Here is a 17,984-nt window from a genome sequence, read left to right on the forward strand (position 1 = left end):
CAGAATATGTACATAATAGTAAAGTACTGTTGGTATTTGTCGCAGCCAGACATAAGATCAAAAGAATGTTACCAGTTCATATCTTGGCAAGGCGAGTTCAGTGGTTGGTATAACGCAACGACGTATTCGCGTGAATGGTCAAATTACCTGCCTTGCGCGCGTACGTCGTCCTAGCATTGCGCCCTAGTGGGAACCATAAATGACCACTTTTAGTCCGTGACTTTAAATAATTATACCGCCGTCTTGTCAAGCATTATTCATGGAAAGAATTATAATATTTATGCTGAAATAAGCTTACTCCTTTTACTAACAGCGCAATCTTTTCCTGGTACTGTATATGCAGTTTTCCGGATCGGTAATCTTCGTTCATGTACAATCTTGAATAAGGCACGTCGGTATAATCTTTTAAGATTTCGTACTGACCATTCTGTTTTAGTCGATCGTAAACACAGACATATTCAATGCATAGAGATGTAAAATACATCTCCTTGATCAATGGAGTCCGATTTAGTCATTATACAATAGATTGTTCTTTAAGCTAGATTTAATCGCAAGGAACCGACTACATGTGTGGCCGCCCTTCCTAACCCTTTCGTAGAATTTTATAGTTATAGCACTAACGTTTAAATTGAGTTATTAAAGGTTGATATACTAGGGTGTGAGCGAAATCTTATCTTATTGGACCAATAATTTATTGTACAATAATTCGGTCAAGCCTTACAGACGGATTAAAATCATGTCATCAATAGAATAAAGGTATTAGTATGACCATGGGGAATTATTAGAAACCTCCCAAGGACCTACTGGTCAGTCTAGTTTATCTTGTCAGATTAAGCAGGTTTTAACGAACTATAACGTCTCTATGGTCAAGATTACAGTGGATTATTTATTAATTTTAGTTCAACGGATTTAATTAGGTGAAGTTAGGGGAACACTATTTATAGAAAACTAGTAATGGGCGTTTTAGTTTCAAGTTAGATATTGAATTTGTTGGTTATAAGAATACAATTCGATATTTATAATGATTAATTTTCGATTGGATAGGTCGAATGACTTGATTTCAGTATTTATTGGTCATCAGTGTTTATGGAAGTTTCCACTTTTTAATCATTACAGTATTAAGTACACTGTATTGATCATTTTAATGTGTATTTTGTATTTATTCTCCCAAATTAACTGTAATCGAAGAGTAGTTCAACATATAAATATTATAGACCTAATTCTGATCAATGTCGCCCCCTATCACCTTAAAATATATTTTTCAACAGGGGGCGCTATATATTTATCACATTTTATTTGGTTAACATGTCAAATCCTTGCGTCGTACAGTCTCAGTAATTAAATTCTGTTCAAAATAAATCATCCGAAACTAGGCTAAAATGGGCAGAGTTCAATTTATTGTAAACAATTAAAAATAATTTATTGTAAACAACTTAAAATAACCCTAGAATAAAACAGTTGAACGTTGCCTATGTAACGCCCTCTGTAGTTTGATCTTCTCAAAACTTTTCTGTGAACTAAAAAAAATCAATATTTATACAAGTTACTATGCATTTTCTTTAACTGTTTTATGAAGTAATGACACCTGGTAAAATCCTTTTTTACGTCGAGTTACTCTAGATTAATTCTATATTACGATTGAGAGTAATGCTCGGTGCAAACTCGTCACGTGTGATGTTCTTAATCTTATCCTCAATATATTATTTAAGTATTTCAATTCTTTATATTAAATTATTGCTCCACTAAAACTTAAATTATATTTTCTTTATCATCATTGATGCTTCTTTTAGCGAGTAATTATATCCCATGAATTGTTGCCAGACTATTCCTTTTGCGTACTGCGTTGTTCTCCCGCGTAAATATTGACCGTTCAAGTTACTGTTATGACAACTTGTATACCACCATGCACCTGTGTAGTCACGGGCACAGTTTCCGGTCCATCTATCATTGTCCCGGTCAAAGGTTGAAAACTGCATCCCGCTGTGTGTGCTCAATCCATCACCTGTTATGAAAAGTAAAATGCATTATTCGTTAAAATTGTAATGTTTGCGTAAGTATGTAATATGCAAATATTGGTAGTGCATATAATTGAAAAAGCTACTTATACAGTACCTGCATCTCCATGATAACGGCCAACAGTGAGAGTGTAGTTTGTCGCCTCAGACCCAACAAAAACTACGTCATAGAAAGCATAGGCATGGGTACCAGCCCAGTTCATCAATTCCACCCTCAGTCTATAACGCTCCTGCTGTATGATGTTGTGAAGGTTTTCTAGACCTAACCAATGTTCTGCTCCGGCGATACCAAATCCCTCTTTGTATGACTGCCAGTCGCGGACGAAGTTAATACCCCCATCAATTCGTCGCTGAAACACCTTATTTGGAAATAAAAGAGTGGAGATATAAAATACATGTTTATTATGATGATCATATGATGACGAATTGTGAGAGAAGATATTGAATTGTCTGATAGGATTGATTAAAAAAGTGTTTTACAAAATGTTACGTTTGTATTAATTTGATGGCATTGGAGCTGCATTAAAACAAATACACGCCGGTAAATATTGCTTTTCTGAGTTGTGTTACTCACTCATGTACAAGGTCATTGTCATTTATTCAATCCCTGTATACATATTACAAATAGACGTGTTATAGTTAATGTTGAGATAGGGCATGTATCTGAAATGGTCTAGGCCTATACAGTTGTTGAGTCAATGTAATATGCTGTCTGCACTGAATGTCTGTATCGGTTAGCTTCCAGCTAGTTCCATAAACCCTTTCCACACGAAATCTAGTCGTACGATACGAATACTGTAATTCCGAGCTGTGATTGGTTGCGAATTTTTGGTAGATGAAAATTTGAATCGCATTCCCATAAACCAATACTTTTTATTCGTACAAATAAAATCTCCAGGTGGAAGCCAGTTTATCATAATTGTAGTGAGTTGAGATTCTGTCAGTGGCTTGGTTCACACGCAAGGACGTAAACGCAACGCAAGTAATTTGACCAATCACCCAAGTAATGGATTATTCGCTGTCGCATGTCATTTGGTCAACTCGGTTGCGTTGCGATTACGTCCTTGCGTTACGCCCTAGTGGGAACCAAGCTTTAGTGGGAGAATGATTAAATTGGTTGAGTAATAATTGATACTAACAGTCCATCCACCACCGTCTTGCTGCTGTTCGCAGTACACTCTCGTTGGTCTGCACTCATTTACTGAACATGGATATACTGTGTAAACTCCGTTTACTCCTCCACCTGTATCCCGGATGTCTTCACAGTCACGTGGTAGTGGAAACATTGCTATGGAAAAATAGAATGTGGAATTCCAAAATATTAATGAATTGATTTGTTTACAGTTCTGAAACTTGTTAGAAAAACGTTTTAAATTGAAAATAGAATTATAGGAAGAAGTAATAGGTACATTGGAAATGGCTAGTTCCTTCACATTTTCATGACAAACGGTTCCAGAAATATAATTCTTTTAAAGTAGTAAAGTTTTTCAGTAGCAACGCAAGAAAGTTTCGTTCTTGTCTATTGACGTCATTGTTGAATATTATTACAACTGTTGTTTCATTTGTAGAGATTAAGAATTTAGACTTGGATAAACTAGAAGGTCAAAAGCTACGGTGGAAGTTTGTCGGCATTATATAGAAATCATGCGCAGTATTTATATAGATTTTAGATAATTTTTGTTTAGAATTGATATGCAAATTTCATCAAGTACCGTACTTACTATTGATTGGTTCCCACTAGTACTTAATGCAAGAACGTAAGCACAACGCAGGTAAATTGACTAATCAAGTGGTGGATTATTCTAATTACGTCTTATTTACGTTGTGCCAGTGAGAAACAATGCATATTACGTACTTAGTTCTAGGCCTAGTGTGTTGTATTCATATTCGTTATGTGTTTGTCTACGGTCAGTTCTTTCCACTTTTCTTCTTATTTTTTATTGAAAATATATAGGTTGTCCTTCTTAACGAAGGATTCTAATGACATACCAAGCAATATTTAAACAATCTTTTAATTGGAGACGTTACAGTGCTGCAAACATCGCAGGTTGATTTCACACACTGCGGGAGAAAACACAATTATTGGAGGGGCATTTTCTTACGTTGCGTAGGTTGCGTTGTGTCGCTACTTGGAAGCTTTACGCATGGCTTACGTATGCTTTTCATATCCTTTTTAAAACATTTTGTTTTCGTTCTGTGTTTCATTTGTTGATTTTGAGTTCTTTTATGACAATGCTGTAACGTACGGTGAAAGTAAATGAATTAATGTTTCCGATAGTTTATCACTGGTTAATGCCAACATCATTGGGTGTGGTGTGCCATTGCAATTAAATTATAATAATTGTTATTAAATTCATTAACTATAAATCCGGGGGTCAACGAATTAGTGTAATTACGTAATCGGTATGTGTCCACAAGTTATACTTATATTAGTCTGAGAAACACGTAAATTAATCCAGATTTGTTCAAAGTGTTGATTTAACTACTATGATTCCTTATTTTAATTTAAAAGTAGTTTTAGTGATTGTATTAATATTTTTACTGTATCACTGTACATTTAAATCGAAGATGACCTACCGTAACTGCAGCTGACATACCGTAACTGCAGCTGACATGACACGAAATGTCAAATATGACCTAAAATGATATATTGAATCTTGCAAGTTACTTACCACCTAAAGGACCCCATACTCTTGGGCAGCACTCCCATGTCCTCCAATATGGCATCGTTGTATTTTGGTGACATGCTACCAGGTTAAAGACAGCAAACAAGAGGAGAACAGCTACCATCACGTTCGCGGCCATGATTGCTAGTTGAAACCGTTTTACGTACAAGCCGGCTCTTCAAGACACCGCTTCAATTGGACGCCACCCAAACTCGCGTAGGAAGACCGTAACATACATTTCCGCTGTGACAAATACTCTATCCAATCAAGGCAATTTCTTTTTCCTGTACGCGCTTAGTCACTTTTGTGACTTTTGTTAAAGTAGTCCCTTGAATTTACAATCTTCATCCGACTTTTCCACAAGATTTAATTTAAAGTGGTAATTTGATTATAAAACACTACCGCACGTTTATATTTTTGGATAATGTTTTCCATTGTGTTAACAAAGAAAGTAACCATTCTGACTGTCTTTAATAAATTCCTGCCGACGTAACTGTGACGTCCATCTCATATTTACAAACGATAATTTTAGTGAAAACGTAAAATATTATTGTTATGATAAATTAAATAAATTAAAATATTTAAATCCTTGTAAATATCATACTGTTTCAATTTTGTAATGTATGGAAAACCAAGAAGCTTTGTTTAATTCTAAAAACCGTAATTCAAGTCATACACTTTCAATTATAAACTTGGATTACTTTCACTTTTTACTTAATTATTAAATTGATAAAATTCTTTTCTGTTTAAAAAATATAATTGTTTATTTATTTCCATTTATTAGATCATATGTGTAATACATAGAAAAGGTGTGTTTCTTTTAGACAATTTGACAAACGGTAGGCCTACAAAACTTCAACAATAATGGTCACATCATTCTCAATACACGCTCTACATTCTTTCTCATTCTAACCAACTTTACTTGACAAAATCTTAACCACACTTTTTTATAAGGATATCAGCACTTTACTTTTAATTGGCGTCAAAATGTACTCCTTAGACTTCCTTAAAAAGCTAAATTTAACTTTGTGTTGTAGGTTACTCACTTACGTTTAGTCATTTTTAAACTACTGAGTTCTATTTAATTACAATAATGTATCTTCATCTGTAGTGAGTGTATGACGGTATTTGATCATGTATTTATGTCAACTTAAATGCCAATTACATTAGTATTCCCATACTTACGTCATTTGTTGATTAAACAATGTGTGATGATGTTCCATTTTAGATTATGATAACTTGTTGCTAAGGTTTTTATGAAATCACAATCCTTGAAATCATAATTTAGCAATTTAAATTAACATTTTCTTCTTCGTGTTGATGCACCATGTTTTCCATCGTTATCGAATGTTGTCATCATTTTCTTATTGTACCGTCACGTCCTTTTTTAGTACCATTGTCAATGTCATCAATAATCATCAGATTTATCATTGTCTCTTTTAGTGTTATTATTAGTATTCATCATCATCATCAGATTCATCATCATCATCAATATATTCATCATCAACATTATTAACTACCAAAGAAAGCTAGAAGTCAGAACAATATAGTTTAACACAATGGTTTACATTTATTTCTTGGAAATAAAATTTACAAAACGTTTCTTTTGACCTTCATCCGGGCGAAACACACTTAAACTTTGTTTCACCCGGTTCATCACCATAGATACGTATTTATATAATTTCTAACTGGCTTTATTTCAACTCGGAACTTTTTAGTCACTGAAAATTAAAAATTGAAATAAGTCCAGGAATTTCTCATCTATATTCATTGACGGTCGAACTTCATTTGACGTGCTATATATTTAGACTTTGGGATATCCCGTCTTCTCAATTGTCAATAATTGTCCAATTCTGATACTCAATAGTTGTGTTAATGTATACTGTAAATACTAGTAAAGTTATTAGTGGTAAATAGATTACATTGGTCTTATTTTCATTTGTGCAAATTTCAGAGAGTAGTTGAACCCTCTCCATTGTACCCAGATGATCCCCTTTCCATACTGGTTGTTTCGTCCTCTCAAATAAAGGCCATTGAGATTGGCGTGGTGACATGTTCGGTACCACCAAGCTCCAGAATACTGCTCTGCGCAATTTCCGGTCCATGCATCGTTATCACGGTCAAAGGTCGAGAAAGGTTGACCTCTGTGTAAAGCCATAGCATCCCCTAAAAATATGAAAAAATTATAATGTATTTCTTATATAGATGGTTACCTTTTGCAGATACACTATAATATTTCCATTTCTTCATCTATCTTTAATGTGATGTTGACCTGCACTGGTATCACATGTGGAAACAAGTAAAAGGTTCAACCAAAACTGCCAAGTTTCGAGCAGAATTTTGTTTAAGAAACTGATTGATATTGTGATTTAGAAAAAAGAATTGATAATTTTTCCCTTTCTATTTTAAAATAAAAAGTTACCTGCATTTCCGCCGTGGTAACGCCCCAGGCTCATAGTATAATTGGTTTCTTCACTTCCAACTCTGAAGAAAGTATACATAGCTTCTCTTCGCTCGCCCCTAAAATCTTCCAACTCGACCCAGAGCTCATATCGCCCTTGATGTGTAATCTTGTGGATATTTTCAAGGCCTAACCAGAAGTCTCCGCGTAGTGTTCCAAACCCGTACTTGTACTCTTCCCATCCTCGGATAAAATTTACGTTCCCGAACCTACGACTTTGGATAACCTACGGACACAATGTATCGTACAGTATTGTAATTGTGTCATTCAATTATTATATAAAGTACAATGCTAAGATGAAAGCAAGATGAAAGATAATAATGTACATAATCGTAAATTTGGTCAAATTCAGTTGTTTATATCGTAAGAACAATTTAGTTAGTTAGTTTGAGTTCATACTAACATGTTTGTAAATAATTGTCTATAAAGCATAGTATATTTAATTTACTTTGTGACTTAGATTCTGAGATTTTAATAGTTCCAATGTATCATCATAATTGAACATTATCATTTCATTTCAACAAGAGCGTACTGTATTATAGTTAAAAAGCTTACCGTCCAACCGCCGCCATTATTGTCATGCTGGCAGTATACTTGAACCGGATCACATGAATTGACATCCTGGGTATAGATGGTAAATGGTCCATTGATTCCCCCTCCCTGTAAACGAATGTCATCACAGTCCCTTGGTAATGGAAATAGAGCTGAAAATTTTAAATATAGAACATTACTTGTTAGTACAAAATATACCTACGTTCTCGGTTTCTCTCCACGCCACAAGATACTTTCTTCGCTTTGTATACGCGCGCATGAATTTACTTTATGATGAGTTGTTATCTTTACAGTTTAAAACGTATGGATGGCCAGCTAGTAAAATGAATTATAATGTCAAATTCGTTTCACTGCTAAATAATACGAAAGGGGAAATAAAGAATTTTAGAATTTAACCCTTCCACACTATATTCGAGGACTGCCCAACTAAAATATTTCGCCAAATACTCGCACTTTACGTGATTTTTAAAAACCCGTACATCTTCATCCGTGTTTGGACGCGTGCGTCTCTTTGTGTGCGCTTCCGATACCGATTGTAAAGTTATAAATAATATAAAACAAACTTATACGCACATCCTAATCTGGTCCAAGATTGCGGACAGCAATGTAATGTATCCACATTTGGATTCATAATTTGACCCGCACATAATCCAAAGAGAAGGACCGAAATCAGAGCTACCACCGGCGCCATGTTCTTTCACAAGGAGTAGTAACCTTCTTTGCTGCAAGTTTTACCAACCGGCGTTTCTAGGCGAGTAAAATTTCATTCAGTACGGTCGTGCTGACGGTAAACATTTAATTGGTAAATTGGCAGAATCCGAAAGAGTACAGTCACATCCTGCCGGTGACCTATGCGTCTCATGAAGCGCGTAATAATACAGAAGTACTTTTATGGATTGTAATCGTATAATAAATAGGTCTGTAGCCTTATTAGCAATGAAACACATGCGTAAACAATATTAGAAGTAATTGATTATTATCAACATTTTGTATAATATAGGTTAATTTAACGTGATTATATAGTAAGCCAAATTAACCTATTTTGTTTTTAAAACATGATTAAGAAGTTATACAATATAACTACTTATAATATCTTATGAACTAACATACTGTACTGCCAGTTTTGTGTTTAAAAACGCAATTTTCGATTTGTGTTTGGAATTGAAATGTAAAAAAACTAAATTATATCCACTTTATTCTGAATTGTATAGCCCATTATGTGTAGGATATATATTTGAAACGTTTTAAGGACATTCCATTTTCTTTGAGGTTAAAACTCTTTAGTTTTAAGAGGAAGTGTACACTGCTACAACCATTGTGAAATGGGATTATATGATTCTCCCAGTAAGTAATGTTACCAATCACGACGCGATGGATCGTCTGAACTGTTGCTCGTGATTGGTCAACTAATATTGCGTTGTGCGTCCTAGTGGGAACCAAGCTTTACATCGCAACTCTGAAAGTAAACATTACTAGACTCTTTAGTTCTAAGAGGATGTGTACACTGCTACAACCATTGTGATTATATGATTCTCCCATTTCTGCCCAGCCCAGTTTTCCATGGTGAAAGCTTAGCGACATAGGCCTACTCCAAGGCTAATCCTCGGAAACAGGTGCAAATATCTTCGTCATGTATAAATAAGGGGAAAGATTTTCGATGGGGCAGCAATGTGTGGCATAAAACTTCGTTCCCACTTGGACGCAACGAAATGACGTAAGCGCACCGCAAGTAATGTTATCAATCACGACGCGATGGATCGTCTGAACTGTTGCTCGTGATTGGTCAACTAATATTGCGTTGTGCGTCCTAATGGGAACCAAACTTTACATCGCACCTCTGAAAGTAAACATTACTAGAAATGATAATATTATAAATGGTTCTTTAAAACTGTGTTTACAGGCTCTTTTAAATTTTTTACTTTCGCTCATTTTTTTATCGGACGGTGCAAATTAGAGATTTGAATCCCTTTTTGTAAAATGGACTAGTCTCTAACTTTTCCAAAATAAAATCTGTACGTTAGAGCTCCCCACTTGGTACAGCTGATGAAGTGATGAGGATGAAGTGTTTACTTGGGGTATTTTTGCTAGGCCTTGTTGGTGCATACACCCCACCCGAATGTTGTCCGGCAAGGTGGGGTGATATCGGTGGTAAGTAAACTATATTAAAACATACAAAATAATGTAGATTTATTCTTAGTCTTACGTTTTCAACTGCTTTTAAACCTTTTTAATAAGCATATCTAAATTATTAATTAAAGATCAAGTTTAAATATTTTTTGAATTTTAAAGTTTACGATATTATCTAAAGCTGTAAATTAAATAAGACAGTAGGTCTGAGTCTTGATCATCACTTACTGATGCTTGCTCATTACAAATTATAGATCATTATAATTTATAACAGGGTGAGAAGTTAGGCCATTTAGGCCTATAAATAAATTAGTTTTTATTAGGCTTATGTTGTTAATTTGTGGCGTATCGTAATTATTTGTACTTCGTTAAGTTAAAGTAGTGTGTAGGCCTAAACAAAATATTTTACAAGTTTTCTTATCTTGCAACGTGTACTGTACGGTGTCTTGTAGAAAAGATAAAAATAGAATTTTTAACTTTCATTTGTCATCAATATGTAATTTAGATGGATAGGCCTAATGAGTCATCGGGTTCAAGATTATCGTCATACCATATTTGGAATATAGAAGTCCAAATTTCTATGAATAATATTTCAGATTATAAACAATTTACAAAACAACCAATTGTATATACATATATATTAAATATGATCTTATGATGATATGATGCTATAATATTTGACAAACAAAATTGACAAGGTGATAAAGGTCAAATAAAAAGGTCAAATAACCAACAAACAAGCGGAGAAAAATCCATCTTAACCGCAATTGGCTAAAAACTTAATTTTCCAGTAATAATTAATAAGCGTACCCACTTCTTTCCTGAATGTATACCGTCGTCCCTGATTCACTAATTACTTAATGTTTTTTCTTAATTACATTTAGCATTGTTTCCTCTGCCGAGAGATTGTCTCGATATCCGCGACTGGGGAGGACAACGAACAGGAGTGTACGTGATTTACCCCCAGTCCATTGAAAACTGTCGACCCGTCCGTGTATGGTGTGACCAGTCACAGAACAACGGGGGTTGGACGGTAAGTTAAAAAAAAAAGGATTTACGGGGCGCCGTTCGAGACTTTGTACAGTCAACTTAAAACATCAAAAATATACTCTCCTATAGGCCTATATCTTCTAACTCTAGAGTTATACAAATGTATAGTGTGATATTCTATTTTATTAAAGACTCTTAACTACCTTTCTCATAAATCGTTTTTTAAAAGAATTGATGCGCAAACAAAATATTTTACAAACTTTTTATGCTAATGAGTATAAACTCCTTATAAGTTTTATTTTAAATTTTCAGGTTATTCAAAGACGTGTTGATGGTTCAGTAGATTTCCTTCGAGATTGGGAATCCTACCGAACAGGCTTTGGTAGCGTTGCTGGGGAACACTGGATAGGTCTTGAAAATATGCATCATCTTACCATCCAGGACAGGTACAACCACCGATGATATTATTACTGTATTTACATATGGGTTGTATACGCTGTGTTGAATTAGGAGAGGGAAAGGGGTTTTGGGGGAAAGGGGTTTTGGGTATAAGCGGGGATTCTTTTATTCCATCTTAGTAATAGAAGGAACACTGACCCCACAAAGATGCGCAAGAAACAGAATTCCTTAATTTTAAGTGCTTTTAGTTCGGAAAGAGGATATAAATGGTTTCTTAGTTAAGGTTACATATTACATTATTTCCAATTTAACCTGGGCGGTAAAACATAAAAGGGAATGAAAGAAAATGAACCGTAACTATCCTCGTAACTCTCCAATGTCTAGGTTTTTTAGGGTGAGCAATTCCTGAGCATTTCTATCTTTTCCTCAGATATGAATTACGTATAGAAATTGAAGATTTTAATGGCCAAGGCAGGACGGCAGACTATAGAATTTTCCGTGTTGGAAATGAATTGAGCAACTATACCCTGCAGGTGACCGGCTTTCAGGGTGGCGGAGCAGGTAAGCTTACCAATTTTCCCGCATTCTCTACCTTTTATTATAGGCATAGTGATTTTGTCATTATTCCTGTATAATAATCTTTCGTTTTCACACAAGTAATGGACTTAGTATTCTACCGTTTATTATAGGCCTAGTGATTTTGTCATTTCTGTATAATAATAATCGTTCGTTTTCACACAGGTAATGGACTTAGTATTCACAATGGTATGCCATTTTCGACGTTCGATCGAGACAACGATCCTTGGGCTAGAAACTGTGCACAAGAGTACACCGGGGCCTGGTGGTATAAGGCGTGCTTCACCGCCAACCTGAATGGTCAATATCTGAGAGGAAGTACCACGTTGTATGGGAAGGGGATCGTGTGGAGCCCGTGGAGGGGGTACAACTACTCGTTCAGGAGGGTGGAGATGAAGATTCGTAGGAATAATTAAATTTAAAATTAGTTTTATTTTTAAAACATAGGAGTAATATGTAATATTGATTATTATAATATTAACTGTATCAATGCATTTAATTCCGTTATTTCGTCACTGTCATGATGTCATAATCATTATCATCATCAATCAATCTATTTTTAGCAATGGTTATATCCCAGAGTATAATAATGATACAACCTAAATGTGTGATTTGTTTGTAAACAGTTTTCAAATAGGAACTTTTCCCAAATAATAATTTGAGGAACGTAACGTTTATTGTTTTGTTACAACGTAACGTTAACGTTATTGTGTTTGCATCTTACATAAAGATGTACACAAACTAACCAAATAAAACAGATATTAGTACTGCAGTATTGTGTGATGTATCTGGTATTATCAAATGTGTTTGCTGCATTATTAAACAATAAATGTGTAAAAGGACAAAAAGTTCTAGTGATCTCATTTGTTCTTTGTTCTAAAAACTTGTGTTGTATCAGATATCCTTTTTTTGACGATTTTTTCGCGTTCGGTCCATCGAAACACGTAGGCATTTCGACGCGAAACGCGTTTGTGAGAAAATTTGTTATGATTCCTTGTTTTATTGTATGATTAAAATAAAGTGCATTTTTTCAAATAATATTGAAATAATACGTCACAAAACAGTATGTATTGTTAGATGCATAGTTTTTAGTTAGGTTTGTGTCACGTGAAAGTGCGACTGTAATGCATTTTATGCGTACAAGTGTCGTACTGTATTATGATGCAAATTAGTATTAGTACTGTAACATTATTATGCAAATCGTGGAGCTGTGGTTTGGTTTAGAAAGCACAATTAGAGGGAGTACTCAGTAGGGAGCTGCTGGACGTAAAACTAAGAGGTAGCAGCCCGATGTTTGCAATTTTACAAGAGTGGTGGCAGTATCACAATTTTGGCCAACGATGAAGTTTGATTAAACTTATATGTCGCCCTCTATAGTAACATATTGTAAACCATTGTTCTTTTTATTTTCAAAAGGTTACATACAAATGTATTATGTAACGCTAGACATGCTCCCAGTAGTTATTGTCTTTTAAAAATATTATTTATTGTCATCGTTTGATTTCTCCAAAAGTGTACATATGAAAGGCCGTGTGTGCCAAAATATTCGAAATGCTGTCTAGAACCTAGACTAATGCGAGACCTTCAGTTTCACATTATTCTAACAGTCAACATGAGGCAATTAAAACAGGAAACTTGGAGATATTAATTATTTACCTTTATTATATTGAGTCCAAAACCACACACTATTTTACGCTTGCAGAAAAATATTACATAACCAAAAACATTATTACAAAATCTATAATTTTTACCAATTAAAAAAATGTTTTAACTGAATATTTGAGGCCAAAATCCTTTTGATTTTTAAGAAAAAAAAGATGAGAAGATTGGAAAGATTAAATGTATATTATCTGAAATATTATTAGTATGAATCTGTATTCACTGATTAAAAATACCATTATTTTTATTTCATGTTTGAATACTTAGGTTTGGTAATGTTTGGCAGTATTTTTTATTGTGTGTTGTGAATGATACTGAACTGAAGCTGTGAATGTCTTTACATGTAACCTTCATCACAAATAGAATAGAAATGCCCTTATTAGATTTAAATTGCAATTGATAATTTAAAAAGTTCCGAACCTCTTAAAATTGATAAATAGAACATACAGATTGTACATATCATATTATTTTGAAAATTAAGCACCAAAGAAAGATTAGCAATGCATAAAAATAAAAAGAGTAAAGAGATGCATGTACATTGATATTAAGCAATTAAAACTTGGTTCCCACTAGAACACAATGCGTAACCGCAAGTAATTTGCCCAATCACAAGTGATGGATTATCCAAATTGTCACATTGTCATTGGTCAACTTGCTTGCGTTGGCGCTTACGTCCAAGTAGGAACTAAGTTTAAGCAAGCAATCTAAGCAAAGCTGATTATATATTACTATAAATAATTATTAGAATCAAAATACTGTATAAGTATATTGCTAATCTACAATAACTAAATTGCATGACTTCTGCTAGTTGAGGTAAGAAGAATTTACTGTTAATATGAACGGTAGTGATGATACTTGATAGATTATATAACTTTTTGACAATTTATTATTATTATAATATTAACCACACACTATATATTTTTTACCAATAATGTATAGAGAATCTGTAACCACTAGTATAATTTTGATATCATATTCTACCACCTTATTAAATTATACATGTTGATATAAAGTTTACGGTACACCACGCATGTAGGAAAAGAATTGTTGAGTTTCTGGACTCAGGAGCGAGAGTGTGTATATACTCTACACTCTCAGTCCCGAGGACAAACAAAGCATATTGCAGTGCTGTAGCCACCAGTACAGTTGGTAAGGTTTCAACCTGACCACTTTTCCCACAGAGGCCTTTGACAACCCAGTTCCCTTTTCTTACGAAAACCGTACAACTTTGTTTATTGTGGCTACATCACTGTATTAATTGAAACGTTGAGAAATTCAACTTTTCAAAACTATGTACATGGTGTACTGCAAACTTTATAATATATTGATTTTCAGCAAGCAAAACCTGTAAACAATAATTTCTATTATTATATTGTATGAGTTGTTTTATCATTTTGATAACATCAATAACATAACATCAAGGTACTACACTTTTTAAGTATTCCGAGGTTTTCAAAGCATGAGACACTTTCAATCTAATATACCACAATAGGCGTCAGTGGGAAGGATAGGCTGGCCCTTGGGGGCGATATATCTACCTTTTTATACTTATATATTATCATAAGCAACATTAGACGAAACATAGTGGATAATGTACAGTACTCCATTATACACAGTGCTTGTTTCCTTTATGCTACTCTTTATATATTATGATAATTGTTTGGTGATTGTAACTAAACCCAATCTATCCAGATTTCAATTTCAACCCCCTTCCAAGACCACAATAACACCATCCAAGATGTTTCCCATCTCCCACTCCGGTTTTTTAAAATCTGTGGTAAGTTTAACATTTATAACGTGCTTAAAGAACTTCATTTTGATACAAACAACATATTATTGTGACAGACTGAATCACATTAATTAACATGCAAATGTTAATATATATATAATATTTTATTACAAACACTAACCTAGAAGCATGAGCTTAAAATAGAATTACTTCAGTTTACCTTGTGGCCCTTATACCTAGACCCATGGTTGGGTTATTATTTCAAGACCTGTTTAATTAACTTCTGTATGAATTATGCAAATGAGGGATTTTATATCACCATAAGCCAACTTGCGAATACGATTTTAATAGAATCGGTTGAACTCGACACCGTTCCCCTTGTTGCTCATTTGACATTTTCGGAGAACGAAGACGGTGACAACAATCGTAACGATCATGACAAGCAGAGGCCAGAATAGGATGTTGAATGCGTCCAAAGTACTGTACTCTTTCGCAGTGATCGTCTTGTCGATGTGAGATGGGTCGTAGTAGCACGTGTAAGCCGAGCCAACATCGTGATCGCTGGCAAAACTCTGGACTTCTCTGTTTTTATTTATTATTATGGTCGCTCCTGGGATGTCAAATTCATTTGAGCGATCGTACGAATCGCATGCTGGGTAGGAACACTGGAAGAAAACAAACAAAAATCAATACTGTAGAAATTAAATTTGTCTATGTCCAATCCAATTTAGTAGGGAAGAGAAGACACCCTATATTTTTACTTGTTATGTTTTATGTCATATTGTTGAGGGCCCCTTAAAATCAGCTTCCGCTGGCTGGGTCACCCTCTTGAAACATGGTTGAATAAATAAATAAATTATAGTTAAAGTTAGGAAAATCAGTACTTAATATATTATAATATTGATCATCTAATTATTGATATTATTTAATTATAATATTGATTATATAACTAGATTGTTACTAACTGAGCATACTGAAATCAACTTGGAGCACACATTCATTGTTGTGGCTAAAAATACTTAATTGATTTAATTATTCAGGTCAAGGATCAAAGGTGAGTACCCACCTTTGGGTCACTATCCATGCCAGAATAGGTGTGATAGACCTGAGCAGTATGCTTCATGTCGTTTTCATCAGTGTAAACTGCCTGTATGTTGAGACAGGGGAAATTCCCTTCTGTGCAAATCTCCTTGTCATCATACTCGGTGTGACAGTTGCATTTTAAGTTCTCCTGGCCCCATGAGACAGAAGTGGTGTTACATTTCGCTTCGTTGTATTGCTTCTCGTGGTTGTACGGGGCTACGATGGCAAAGACACCGAAGATGAACACCACCATGGCAATGGTGAACACCATTGTTGATGTGAAGATACAGCAGACCTTTTTGCATGATGACCGTCTGGTCTGGTGCACTACAATTACTTGTTGTGTTCCCATCTTGCTGAAAGAATATGATTTATGAATAAATATAAATAAATATCAATCAATAAATTAATATCATTATTAAAGTATGCTATGCATCTGCTAATAATAAATATACCTCCATGCCATCATAGAGCCTGTAATGTACATCATTCAAAACATCACATACGGTTTTACCAGCCGCCTTCATCTCGGCAAAACACCGGCCGTCTGTGACGGAAACCTCTACACTACATACATAACACGCCTAGACTAGCCTAGCTACCCAACAACAACACTGAGACGGACAACTGCATTTCGTACAACACCACCGACAACTAGCCCTACACACAGATTGTATATTTACTACACGGGCTATGCTAATAACTAATTAATCCATATATCATTAAAATGTATCCAATTATGCAACTAAATACCCTTTATTTATGTGTTTTTCTTCAATTTCTTCTGTGTTATTTCGTTGCGTTTTCGTCACACACAATGTACTAAGTTCGGTGATGAAGAAGATTGGTTGGTTGGCTCCATCATATGACCAACTACGTCATAATTATAACTTCCGCTCTGTCTCTGATGTTGTGCAATAAGTTGTTGTTGAAGGTGGTGGCACATGGTACCACGGAGCTAATTTTAGCATGTTGCTATGACATGGATGTCAATTTTGTGTTTTTTTGTCAATTGTACCAACATAAACAAGTTTACGTTGCCCAAAAACCCAAACGACCAAAAATTCGACAAGATCTATTGGGTTTTTTAGACTTAGTGCGGCCTAAATCATATTAATTGTCAGCGCAAAGAACCCAATTTCATTTTATTATTTTTCTAAAATGTTCTTTTTTCCTTGAAATTGCTATCAACTTTTCTATATAAAATTATAACGTGTCTATTTTTCTCTTAGAGAGATCTTCACATATGACGTGTGGGACAGCAAATTTCATATTTTGCACCCGGAAACCTTTTCTCCCAGAAACTTAAATCAGCAGCAAATGAGAGTAAATGTCTCACTCACTCACTCTCGTCTCGTATCGTATCTGGTTGGTTCCCACAAGAGACATCTCTCTAGTTGGAACCAATCTTTAAAAGTGGTTAAACACATGTAAATACGTGTACAGTATTGAAGAAATACGATCAGGCCGATCGCCACCGGCTCCTATGTGCTGATGTACTGGGGGAATAATTAATAAAATGGATAGGATAATGGGCGTCAGTACCCGCACTTTTTTCCAAACAAATGTTTCTCATGCGAACACACAAGTCAAACTGCTGCCTGATCAGTATGTACTTATTTTACTTGACTGACAAAACGGGAGCTCGTTTTTCATTTTTTTGTAATATCGCCCTCTATTGGTGAAACTTTTTGTCAAAAAACAATATTGAACTCCAACGATAACGG

General features: G+C 34.7%; 4 protein-coding genes across 4 annotated transcripts; 1 reads left to right on the forward strand and 3 right to left on the reverse strand.

Annotated features, from left to right (window-relative positions):
* Nucleotides 1-1,438: 1,438 nt before the first annotated feature.
* Nucleotides 1,439-4,876, reverse strand: LOC144839570 (ficolin-2-like). Its single transcript, XM_078694996.1, has 4 exons — nt 4,688-4,876; nt 3,155-3,303; nt 2,113-2,374; nt 1,439-2,002 (listed from the first exon to the last, which is right to left on the reverse strand). Exons 1-4 carry the CDS (start codon nt 4,818-4,820, stop codon nt 1,755-1,757), a joined length of 792 nt encoding a protein of 263 aa, XP_078551122.1. The 5' UTR covers nt 4,821-4,876; the 3' UTR covers nt 1,439-1,754.
* A 1,352-nt stretch (nt 4,877-6,228) lies between these two features.
* On the reverse strand, nt 6,229-8,493 carry LOC144840228 (microfibril-associated glycoprotein 4-like). The gene is made up of 4 exons (XM_078695970.1): nt 8,268-8,493; nt 7,698-7,846; nt 7,104-7,368; nt 6,229-6,847 (listed from the first exon to the last, which is right to left on the reverse strand). The coding sequence occupies exons 1-4, from the start codon at nt 8,383-8,385 to the stop codon at nt 6,600-6,602; spliced, it is 780 nt and encodes a 259-aa protein (XP_078552096.1). The 5' UTR covers nt 8,386-8,493; the 3' UTR covers nt 6,229-6,599.
* A 1,146-nt stretch (nt 8,494-9,639) lies between these two features.
* On the forward strand, nt 9,640-12,614 carry LOC144840239 (microfibril-associated glycoprotein 4-like). The gene is made up of 5 exons (XM_078695989.1): nt 9,640-9,842; nt 10,706-10,854; nt 11,124-11,257; nt 11,641-11,771; nt 11,952-12,614. The coding sequence occupies exons 1-5, from the start codon at nt 9,746-9,748 to the stop codon at nt 12,200-12,202; spliced, it is 762 nt and encodes a 253-aa protein (XP_078552115.1). The 5' UTR covers nt 9,640-9,745; the 3' UTR covers nt 12,203-12,614.
* An 812-nt stretch (nt 12,615-13,426) lies between these two features.
* LOC144840048 (uncharacterized) lies at nt 13,427-17,085 on the reverse strand. The gene is made up of 3 exons (XM_078695682.1): nt 17,011-17,085; nt 16,241-16,613; nt 13,427-15,839 (listed from the first exon to the last, which is right to left on the reverse strand). The coding sequence occupies exons 2-3, from the start codon at nt 16,607-16,609 to the stop codon at nt 15,519-15,521; spliced, it is 690 nt and encodes a 229-aa protein (XP_078551808.1). The 5' UTR covers nt 16,610-16,613; nt 17,011-17,085; the 3' UTR covers nt 13,427-15,518.
* Between the last annotated feature and the right edge of the window lie 899 nt (nt 17,086-17,984).

The sequence above is a fragment of the Antedon bifida genome, chromosome 4 (genome assembly GCF_963402885.1).
Source record: "Antedon bifida chromosome 4, ecAntBifi1.1, whole genome shotgun sequence".
NCBI classification, from domain to species: Eukaryota; Metazoa; Echinodermata; class Crinoidea; order Comatulida; family Antedonidae; genus Antedon; species Antedon bifida.